At 34.6% G+C, this 12,347-nt stretch overlaps 1 protein-coding gene across 1 annotated transcript; it reads right to left on the bottom strand.

The window, feature by feature from the left end:
- Positions 1-769: 769 nt before the first annotated feature.
- LOC126587577 (protein LIGHT-DEPENDENT SHORT HYPOCOTYLS 10-like) lies at positions 770-4,598 on the bottom strand. Its single transcript, XM_050252664.1, has 2 exons — positions 3,853-4,598; positions 770-1,044 (listed from the first exon to the last, which is right to left on the bottom strand). The coding sequence occupies exon 1, from the start codon at positions 4,457-4,459 to the stop codon at positions 3,887-3,889; it is 573 nt and encodes a 190-aa protein (XP_050108621.1). The 5' UTR covers positions 4,460-4,598; the 3' UTR covers positions 770-1,044; positions 3,853-3,886.
- Positions 4,599-12,347: the final 7,749 nt, after the last annotated feature.

Raw genomic sequence — 12,347 nt, forward strand, 5'->3', positions numbered from 1 at the left:
ATTTTGCCCCCAGCTTGAAGACCAAACCATGCTGAAGAGGCACCAGAACTGGACGGCCCGATTCCAGCAGGTACGTTTATTAGGATGCAGAAAAGAAGGAGAGGCGATACATGATATTCAAAGATAAAGTGGACTTCAATGAGGTGAAAATCCTGGCCGTCAAGGTGGTCTAATTGGGCAGTGCTTTCCAATTCATCCAACGCAATGGGTCAACACTCAGAAGTCTGCATTCCAAACACTTTCCTAAACGGGTACGTATGTGCCATCGCGGACCAGCCAGTTTCTGTAGTCAATACTAGTATAGTGTGTTCATCATTATTGCCTTAGACCATGGTGTTACCTCAGCTGGATACAAGACTAGTAGTGATGGACTAAGCATTGGCTTGTGAAGAATTCTCGGCCCCTTGGGGCACAAAATGGAGAGAGTGGATTATGGGGCATTCATGCCAGAGGAAGGACTCTTGTCTAATGGAGTGATGAAAGATGGAAACGATAAAGCCACGTGGACTAGCCCCGGTGCCAAGGGTGGGTAAAGTGATGGATAGGAGTATGCTCGGTACAAAAATCCTCTAATGTAACAAAAAAAGGGAAGAAAAGAAAATGATAATGTATAGAGTGGGTAAATTAAGACTAGATAGTTAACTTAAGGTTAATTAATAAAGCAATCACTACTGTGATATTTGCCACCAGAAGATGAGCAACGTTGCTCTTGTACCTGTTTAATTTATGGGAGCTGTAACAGATCAGAACCAGCCATGCATACTTGATATATGAAAATGTCTAAGGATATATATATGGAACTAGAACTTAGAAAGTACGGTGTTCGTTGCTACAACTTCAAATACAAACCGTATAGCTAGCTTTCTGTACGTACGTACGCAGTAAACATTATTTAGAACAAACTAGCTAGCTAGAACTATATTTTTCAGAGAGGGAGAATAAATACATTATATATGATGAAGAGATGAATCTTTTCCATTGATAATGCTCCATTTCTACATCCATCGCCCACATATGCATCCCAGTTGAGCTCTTGTAGTGGTCCTGCAATGGACATGCATAGAAAACTAATGAAACAATGTCGTTAAATTTCATAACGAATTAGTTACTGGTTAAACATGATCAATGCCATCAAATTTAGTTACAGAATTTCACTACATCATAACCAAAAATAATTCACGATATCATATATTAGATATGTAGTCTCTTCTCTCTATCACTCTTCTCAAGTGATTTTTGTAGAATTACTTCTTTGTCACGGTGAGCATCTCCGGCCCCCCTCTATCCCTTTTCTTGCGTGACTAACACTGTGATACGAAAGTTATTTGTCCCCGACTGTTTTTGGTCTACTGCATTTTTTCTTGTTGACAAGAAATTGTGTTTAACATGTTCAACAAGAAAGTGTAATAAACCTCTCCAACTTCCAGCCCTAATATACCGCGTGGCTTGAGCCAAAGTTGTTTGTGTAACTTATATTGGGTGATGTGAAAGTACGTATTATGTGATTTTGTTGAGCCTAATATATGTGGAATGCTTGCTCTACTACTACGAATTACAACATCCAACCGAAAACCAATTACCAATCGGTGGAGAATTAGGCTTAACATTATATAATACTGTGCAAGACTTTAAAGGTCCTGATATGATACTCTCTCAACATCAACTGGATCTAAGAAAAGAGTTCATGGCTAGCTAACAGAAGGAACTTTCTTATTAGTGAACACCAAGTGATCAATGTTTAACTTTTCAAAGGTAGAAACTTATAAATTTCGATGTGTAAAGATGAAGACCATGGTTTTGGTCTCTCGATGGATCCTTGGGATTTCGTGCAGAAAAGAGTTGGTATTTGTGGGGCAAATACAACTGCCTCACGAGAAATTTTTAATTGTGACGGAAATACAAGTGGTATACCACGTGTTTTAATAGAAGTTGTGAAAAATTTTATTTTTTAAGTTATTAACTTTTTAGCACACATATCCCACTATTTGTATAGTAACACGTGGTGTATCATCCTGTTTACCGATCACACTGAAAAATCTCTCATTGCCTCAAGGGAAATAAGTTATTATCTAGCCTTGAGAATATATATTAATTAACTGACTACCTAGCATATTGGCCTAATAACGATTACTTCCCCATGTCTCCTCCAAATAAAAACGTTAACAATTTGGATGTAAACAATACCAATCTTAACTTTGAATCTCAGTGCATTGTTACTAATCACTCGTACATAAACTTATTGGGCATGTTTGAGACTGTTTATCAAAGAGTTAAAAGTCTTTTTTAACAAAAATACTTCTGACCACATTTGGAAGAAAAGGTAAAAGCGTTTTTGAGATGTAGTAGTACTTTGTGAATTAAAGCACATGTTTTTCCATGAAGCATAAAAAAAATCTACAAGTACTTAATACAGAAGTAGTCTAATTGAACACTTTTTGCCACTTAATGAATGTGTAATTTTAGCTACTAGCAAGCTATAGCTTGACCTTGCCGATTGATGTCAATTAGCTTTTCATATCAACTTCAAATGGCCATACAACAAGCTTGGAAAATTGAATCCGGTCATTTTTTGTGGACTCCAAATTCCAATATTTTCCAGTGCTCATTGTCTCAAGATGGACACACACACACACATATATATTAAAACAAATTAGGAAGTACTGAAGCCATGTATAGAGTCAATCATAGGAAGAAAAAAAAATTGCTTGGAACATTGTTTGGATATGATGCATAAGCAACAAAGCTAATTAATCACTTGAGTTTATAATTAATGGAACATATAATCCTAATTGTGTGGAATACAATAAGATTAAGATAACTAATACAAAAAACGCGAAGATCTCATATATGCATGCGATTGAATCATTGATGCATACCTCAACCAAGATTTTAGGACGCAGTAGTCTCTAGCTAAGAAAGGCAACGAATTCTTTAATTAATTAAGGTGTGTGAATATCACATCCCTTAATTAACAACTAAACAAATCATATGTCAACCAACACACACACATAAATATATGGTTTTGGATCCATCACGAGAATGATATATTGTTGCATGCATCCATACAATACATATAAATACAAAAAAGGGATTTGATTGGGGAGAATCATACTATTTTGCATAATGAGAATATACACACACATCAGTTTCAGCAATATACGTACGGTAATCCTTACGTCCAGAGTATAAGACTCATGAAAGGATGTACGTTTGTATCACAATGTATGGTGCACCCATGGGGAGCACTAAATCGCACAGAATCACAAAAGACCACAAAACTAATGAAAAAAAAAAATAAGAAGAAAGAAAGTATATATAAACACAAACACACTAGCAAGATAGACATTTAATATTAAGGACAAAACAGAAACAGAGTTTTGTCTGATTGATTGTGAGAAAGAGAGAGAAAGTAGTCTTGCCATCAAATATAGAGAGTGGTCATAGATGTGATCAAGTAAAAGGTACCCACCTCTACCAAATTAAATAAGTTCTTCATCGATATCACCCAGTGCACTATTAAGCTATAGGCTGTAGCCTGCAGTAACTAAAGTTCGATCTTGCAAATTAGGGTTGTTTGGGATTAGGGTTTTATGATGAAATAGAGATCTCAGTCTCAAATTTTAGTCAGAATTTTGAATCGTATAAATTTCAAATTAATTAACCTATCTCCTCCATCTATCCTTTCAGTTTGAATTCCCTTTTTCAAGAATTGTTTAAAACTAATTGAACATGAAGCTGATCATGAATTACCATGACCAGTTATATATCTACAGCAGCAGATCGAGAGTAGCTACCATATGTATATAGTACTTGACGATCGGGTAACAAATTAAAAAGAAAAAGAAAATTTACCATTTAATAATCTTCAGAAGGCCAAAGTAACTATTTAAGAAGTGATCTGCTTCAGAGTACCCTCGTCGTTAATTGCCTTAAGCTGACCGTTCCTCTTCTTCTTCTTCTTCTTCTTGTACGGAATCCCTCTTGCTTTAGCCTGACACTCCTTCACTTCACGTAAGTAAACCCGAATAGCTCCATTCCCAAAAGGGTTTGTCTCCGGAGACCCTCCATGCTCCTCGTAGGCAGCACGGAGGCGTCCGATCAGCGCGTCCAGACTGCCCCATGCCTGCCTGAGGGGGCAGGTGCACGGGGCAGGCGGGTCAGGCTGCCCAAAGAAGACGCAACCGTGTAAGTGAACCTTAGTCTTTCCGAACTGATCCAAGTAGCGGAGGAAATCGAGGACGTGGTTGCAGTTGCAATGAGAGAGTGAGACTGGAGGTGATTGGTTCTTCAAGTACTGGCCGAAAGTGTTCCAGTCGCGGCGTTTCTGAGACTCGTATCGGCTGAGGGGTTGAGGTGCTTTCTGTTGCTGAGAAGTGGATCGTGATGAGGAGGAGGAGGAGCCCTCGATGGGAGTGGAATCTTTTCTTCGATGACTGTGATCATGATGGGGTGCAGACATGATATTATTGTGGTGGTGGTTGTGGAGGAATTCCTGTGTATTTTTGGCAAGAAATAGAGAAATGACAAGGGGTAAAAAAAGGAAGCAAATGGAGAAAAAGAAGGAAGCAAATGGAAGAAAGAATGAATAGCGTATAGGTTATAGTGCAATGAAAGAAAGACGAAAATCACATCTTGATGAAGTCTATTGAGAGGACTTGTCATGGGCCCTATGAAGGTGCTTTATGTTCCTCTTTTTCTCTCCCCTTCCCCACGACTCTCTCTCTCTCTCTCTCTCTCTCTCTCTCTCTCTCTCTCTCTCTCAGGTTATTTTGACACTATTAGCACTAACTATATTTTATTTATGCTAATGTAGTATATAGTGATATAGGGTACTACTCATCGCAAAAGAATTAAATAAAACAAAATATTAGCCACAGATCACTATATAGTAATGCTAATATGATATGCCATCATCCATGCAATGATTACCATTTTCATATTGAATTCACATTGTAATCACTAATCACATATCATATTTATGGACCCAGGTTAATTACACACGAATATATCTACATACATATGTGAACAAAAATGAGAATTTACTCTTTTTATTTTATTTTATATAATCTAGCACAAGGGAAAAAAATAAAAATTAGTTACCGTTCCTCGGATGCCTTACTATATATCAACTGTAGTTAGTACTAATTAACATTGACTAATATTCGATACAAACACGACATAACATGATTCAGACACGATATGACATGACTAGATTTACCATCTTTAATGAGCAGTAAATGCACTTAGCAAACACAAATAAAAGGTTAGAGAATTATTAAAGAGCTAGAGATAGTTTAGTATTGTGAAAAATTATTACCAGCATAATCCATGATTTATATATTCACCCCACTAATAAAGTTATATCCTGTAGTGACCAATAATGTACATACGTATCCTTATTTTATTTTGGATACTGTTTTTTTACCCAGAAATTTGTGTTTTCACATTCGTTGCTTGGCAATGTTGGCTTCAGGTGTCTTTATCTTGCTTCTATTTTCAAGATTTTACTCGAATGAAAATAAACTGGCCATGGGAATATTAGAGATATGATCAAATCCTGCGTTGCAAAATTAGAGACATATATGCTCTAATGTCAGCTGGCGTTTGCGTAATGACAAATTTTCCTGATGATCATGCATGTACGCTAGGAAAGTAAATTAAGGTAACTTTTTTTTAACTGGTTCTATTTGAAAAATGGTTGTCTGAAAGACTGAATCCTCTCATCAAGACTCGAGGTAAATTCAAGAGAACATTACGACTTTCTGCTTTTGCTGCAGCAGTTAAGAACATTACGACTTTCTAAAGTTTTACTCACAAACTTCTAAACCTAGTACTAAATAGGGGTACTTTTTATATTACAAATCATGAGACTTGTACCCATAATTTTGAAATTAACCCAGAAAGAATAGGGTAGGGTGTATAAAGAGTGAGCTATCAGTTAACTGTTTAGCTAAGTACTTGCTTCCTGATAATTGGGCATTCAAAAAGTTGTGCATTAGCTCCAGTGACTAACTACTAAATAAGTAAGCCTTCAAAAAATCGTGCATTGGCTCTTGTAACGAACTATTGAATATCATCAAGCTCTCGAAAAGTCGTCCGTTAGTTTTTGATGTGGAAATTGATTTCCCTTGTGACCCTATGTGGGGTCACTTGTTGGGGGCGTGTTGGAGATGGAATCTCACATGTATCATATGACAAACAATTAATATGTAGGAGTTTTCACTTCTAAATCACTGAGATCATTTATGATAAAATCAAACACCTAGTAATAAGCGGTTAAGTTAGGACAGTATTGGTAATGTTGGTGGTGGATCATGTTAGGCATGAAAGGTTTAAGTTAAAATATGATTGGCTGGAACTTGCCCTGTGCTATAGGCCACAGGAGCTTATAGATAGCTCAACTCTTGCGTCTAATTATCTAAAAGTGAATTATGTATGTATGTTATCTATATATCAGAGTTGAGATAAGTGTTTTTTACTATGGAGAAGATGATTAATAAATCACAGTTCTGGATTACATCATATGAAGAATACACAAATTGAGTGTGGACTTAGTATACTTATATCTAGGGTTTGAAACTCTAGATTTTGGAGACATCTTTGAGAGATGAGTAAGGGTCTATGATCAATATACTTTTATAGATCTTTGAGAGATGAGTGAGGTAAGGGATTCGAATAAATTAGAGGATGGAGATTCGACCTTCCATTAAACTACTCTAATTTAAAGAGGGCAAACAAGTTCAAGAGTTAAGAACAAACATAGTGTTCTGACTAACTAATCTAAACTCAAGAACCGGCATGAACCAAAACGGAAAATTAAAAAAAAAAGGTATACTTAAGTCTAATTAACTCTTTCAGGAAAATTATGGGAAAGAAAAAAGAATTCTTTTACAATGATTATATGCATATCAAGAGTAAAGATTACGAGACACTAAAAAGAGGGGATGACGCAAATTTTGGTGACATCTTTGAGAGATGGGTCCAACCCTAAGTTTATGTTCCAAATGCATAATGCTGCTTGGAGGTGGACACAGGCTTTATGGGAACAACTTGTATGGCATTCTAGATTTTTTACAGGGGAGCTGCTATTGACATTTTAAAAATACTATTTTGCAACCCTAAATAACTAAAAAAAAAATGTAAAATGATTTTTGTTGCGGAGTTCTAATAACAATTATATATATATATATATATATGATGGCTCTTAATTTTGCTTATTCATATTATACTTACTATGAACATTACTTTGCATGATTTAGGTAGTAATTGAGGTGTGTACACACACACACACACACACACACACGTATATATACACACACACAAACCTTTAAAGGAAAGGGATCTCCATTTAAAATAAAAAATGGGAACAACCTGTTGATCATTAGATTTAGCTTTAATGAAATTTTGTGGTTGAGATTAAATTACAGGCCACATAATCTCAATCACATAATTTCATTAAAATCAAATCTAAGAGAGTGTTTTTTTTTTTTTTTTTTTTTGAAAAATGAGTATTCATTCTCTTAAAGGCTTCCTATATATATATTTTTTTTATTTTTTTTATTTTTTTATAACAATATGAACTTCCTAGAGACAGAGATACACACTCTCAAAGGTCTCATCATCGTCACGATCGATGATCAAATTTGTTAAATACTTCCGACACATTACGTTCTGGAATTAATATTACAATTATCCCAGGTTGACTGTATATGGATGGTCTTATTATGTTTACCAACGTTGAATATAGTGTACACGTGTATAAAAGTACACAGATCATCTAGCTAGGGTAGCAGATGGTTTAGTGAAATAATCTAGGGTTAAGTTGTTTCTTAGACGACTAGAGAACATAATTGACCCGATCACTCAAAAGCTATTTTGTTAAAACAAATCCAATTGAGTTATCTTCAAATTTTGAGTTGTATTATTAAACCCTAAATCTTAAAGGACAATCCTTAAAATTTCATCATATCAGCTACCCAGGGCACTTTTTGGTCTTCACATTCTGATAGAGGTTTCAAATTATGGCTTATTTGGGATTTAAAATGAGTGAGTTTTAACGAATAGTTTTGGTACTGTTCATTTTAACGAAAAATTACATTTGTACACTAAAAAATTAATCGTAATACTATTTATTTTATCCTTATTTTGTCCTTATCCTTAAATCTTAAAATTTTCAAATTATTTTTATTAATTTTTTTAAAAAATTAATGAACTTTTCTTTTTGGCTCTGACATATATTAATCAAAACCTTTATGCTGCTTTCAGCTTTTTTTTGGCCAAAGATGGTGGTTACTAAAGGCAAACAAAACTTTCTCGGCAACCAAAATTTTACATGTACATGCGAATACTGTTTATCCTTTGGATTATATCTTTAGGGATTTTGGTGTGCCCTTTGCAGGTCCCATTGACACTTGACAGCTTACATACTCTTCTTATATTTTTCAAACAAAAATATCCTGTTACGCGCTTTACACAGATCCACTGAGACAATCATTCTACAAAAAACTAATATATATATATATATATGAATCCTTTAACAAGAAGGATCTTCATTTTAAAAAAAAAATGGAGATACTCTCTTGACCGTTAGATTTGGTTTTAATGAAATTACGTGGCTTGTGATTTAATCTCAACCACACAATTTCATTAAAGTTAATCCAACGGTCAAGAGAGTGTTTCCTTTAAAAAAAAAAAAAAAAGATCCCTCTTGTTAAATGACCTATATACATACATATATATATATATATATATATATATATATATATATATATATATATATATGATACTAGTTAAGAAGTCGCTGGTAGGTGCAGTTGGTAAAGTTTTTCTTTTAATCTGAGGAAGAAACTGGACGATCTACCATGTTCTTTGATTGTCCAAAAGAACTTGATTTTAGATTATTTGCTGTAAAATGCAAATAGATCTTCAATCTCTTTCAACTTTTTTTTTTGTAATGAATAATTGGTTCACACTGTTGTCTTGTCTGGTCAAAGTAATAAGTTTTCTAAAGATGAAGATATTATTGCATCTCTCTTGAGATTGTACCAAACATAACAAGTTTTGTCATATATATCCTCACCAAATGACCGAACAGAATCACATGTACTCAAGGGCGGAGTTAGGAAAGTTTATAGGTGTGGATTAATTTTCTTTTTCGGTTCGACGTAGGCTAATTTTATCAAAAAAAGGTTGTGCTAATTTCAAATTAGACAACTTTAGCTTATAAAATGACATGTTTTTTTGTACTTCCAAAATTTACCCTAGGCTATAGCCCAACCTCGTCATACTCTGCCTCTGCCCTTGCATGCACTTTCATCGGTAATACACATAACAGACATTTAGATAATATATATTAAGTGACGTGAAACACGTGTAATAGTTGGACTTCACACACGTGAGTGAAGCTATTCTACTACTACAAGTTCCGCTGTTATCTAAAGTTTTAATTTGTAAAAACCAATTAACATTTAATGTAGTGAGGAATCCAACTTCTTGTAAAATTAATTATTGCAATTTTTTTAATTGGGACGATTCACATCCTCACTTGAACTATCATTTCAAAAGCAACACATGAAAAATAAAAACACTTGATTATATATAAGTTGATTAGTGTATATGTGAACACACACTAAATATATATTGGAAATTTTAATATTTAATATTTATATTTCCGAATTGAATGGAAATAAAAAGTTGTAACCCTTATTCAACATATGTGTTAATAAAGCAATTAGATTCTATTTTCCAACAATATATTCCAAAAATGTTATAATGATATTTTAAATTTGGGATGGATGTTCATGAAGAGTTGTTAATTGATTTTTTGCTCATTTGAAATAAAGGAAAACTAATGAAAAGGGTTTGAAAATTTTGAGTTTTAACGATAAGAACAAAATAAAGGGTAAAGTGAATAGTACCAGAATTGACTTTTTAGTGTAAAAATGTGGTTTATCGTTAAAATAAACAGTACCAGAAGTTTTTTGTTAAAATTTCCTTTAAATAATTGAATGAAAAACATTACACAAACTATCTAGTCATGATTGGAAACAAAAAAAATAAAATTGATATCTCAGATAATGAGACGATCTTGTGTGGGACAACTTAGTATATAACTTTGTGGTATATTATTCTGTCAACCAACGTGGACAATGGGACCAAGTGTTTGCTTATGAATGAAGTAGATCACCACCATTGTAAATTTCAATAGTCACCGCAAAAGAATTAATCATCGGTAACTATTTTGTTTTTAGTATTCAGTCTTTCAGCTAAGAATAGGAGAAAACTATATAGAGAAAAGAATAAAAGAGGAAAGGTAATGAAGTAAAAAGAAATTGTGATGAAATGTTATATAAAATGAAAACTAAAAACTAAAAGCAACTTGAAATGATTTTGCTTTGAGTTTTTGTTTCATGCATTCTCCTTCATTTGTTTATCCTCCATTCTCTCTTCCTTAGTTGATTACAAAATTAACCCTAAGTTAACTTATGTTTGGTACAATACTTCTCCCTCTAATATGAAGGATTGGTTACAATAATTAAGGCCATGCTTCTAACCATTACAGTAAGTCTCTATCAATTGAGAGTGAATCTTATGTTGAATAACTAAAGCCTTGCCTAATAGTTTAAATGGATTTGGACCTCTTCATCCACTGTCAATTAATTTTGAGTTGGATGCTCATATTTAAATACACAGTCAGATCTCGATTTACTTCATACAAAGGAAATTTGACAAGCTTAATGAATAAGTTGAGGTTCTACCATAAAATCAAATGACAATATGAGAATAGCCCAATACTTATAAGCACATGCAAGGTCCATTTTTTCGATGTGGGGTTACTCTCAACACTAAGTTTGGATAAAGAACTTCAAAGTACCAAGAAACTTTAAATTCAGTTGCTAAACATGCAGTACATGAACATTACCAATGAACTACTCTAGCATTACAAAACTACTACAATTGGTATAATCAAACCTTTGTATGTTTGTTCTTTCGTTCTTAAAAATTAGTGGTAGCTAGAATCAAACTTGTGTGATGCATAGTGAATTGCAGGGTCACTTTAAAGGGGAATTATGCAGTGTTTAGTCATTCAAAATGGAAAGGAAGGCAAGTGGGTTATGCTTATGCGGATTGCATTTGCACTGAATCTCAGTTGCTTTATAATATCAACTTAGGACTTGGGAGTAGAGTAGATGCTTGCAGCTTGCTTAAATTACTGCTCATCAACAGTGTTTTTTGGTTCCAACCAAACCAAACGAATTATTACATTCTTTGCTTTTAATTTCCCTACAGCATGTACACGTGATTGGCCCCATTTTCTTGTCCAACTCCAATTTCTTGGTGATTAAAAAAATATTTCAATGTTTCGAGAATATAGCTAAATACTGTATTGGACCATGTTTTCGGTACTTTGAAAAATTTCTCATAAGATTGCACCTCCTGGTCAAAACCCTAAAAATTGGAGTTTGACGTTAACCTGTCAATTTATTTGCCCCATTGCTTGCCACTCGACCCAAGAGACTTTGGCCCGACCCTAAGATTGAGTGCAGGCTCGGTGTTAGAAGCCCGATAATAACCTTATTTTTAAGGTCATGCGTGCCATTGTTGGTCTCCGAAACCCAATGCATCATGAACCACAAGCCTATGGTGGAACAAATGGGATGGCCTAGACAAGCATAATTGGCAATTGGCAAAAAGAAGACTGATAATAGGTTTTGGGACGGAAAATATTTTTGGGTAGGGCCTTCTGTGTCACGTTATCTATCTGCTCAAGGCACACACAAAGAGGCTTTTTACATTAGAGCAACTTCACCGAGACCAATAGCCTGATGGACCGGCTATTTTTTTTTACCCAATAGCCCCAGCTCCTTGCTCCAGCCCATGCGAGCGATTAGGCTGAGGGGGGGCCGAGTGAGAGGCCCAGCTCGAATCGGTGGCCCGAGAGCCTGAGGCCAAATTATGCATGGCTGATGTCAGTCACGTTATAAAAAAATTTGCGTCAGGCGCATGTCACCGACAACTTTAAGTGGGGTCCGCGGTGTAGACGGTTGAAATATTACCATTGGTGGGCCACGTGGCACGTTCTCGTCAGTTGGATTTCAACGGTTACTTTTTCTAGACCGTTGGATTTCCAATGGTAAAAAAAATTTTAAACCTTCCACAATATCAGCCGTTGGATTTAAGATCCACGGTCCACGTTATTCGCCTTAAATTTTTTTTTTTTAAAGTCACATTAAAAAATTCAGATATGTTACCGTTGTGCCACGTGGCACAATATGGAGGGTTGGATTTTTTTTTTTAATCCAACAGTAAAAATTAATTAAGTTAATAAAAAAATGTTAAAAATTAAT

Source organism: Malus sylvestris, chromosome 10 (genome assembly GCF_916048215.2).
Source record: "Malus sylvestris chromosome 10, drMalSylv7.2, whole genome shotgun sequence".
In the NCBI taxonomy this organism is placed as follows: domain Eukaryota; kingdom Viridiplantae; phylum Streptophyta; class Magnoliopsida; order Rosales; family Rosaceae; genus Malus; species Malus sylvestris.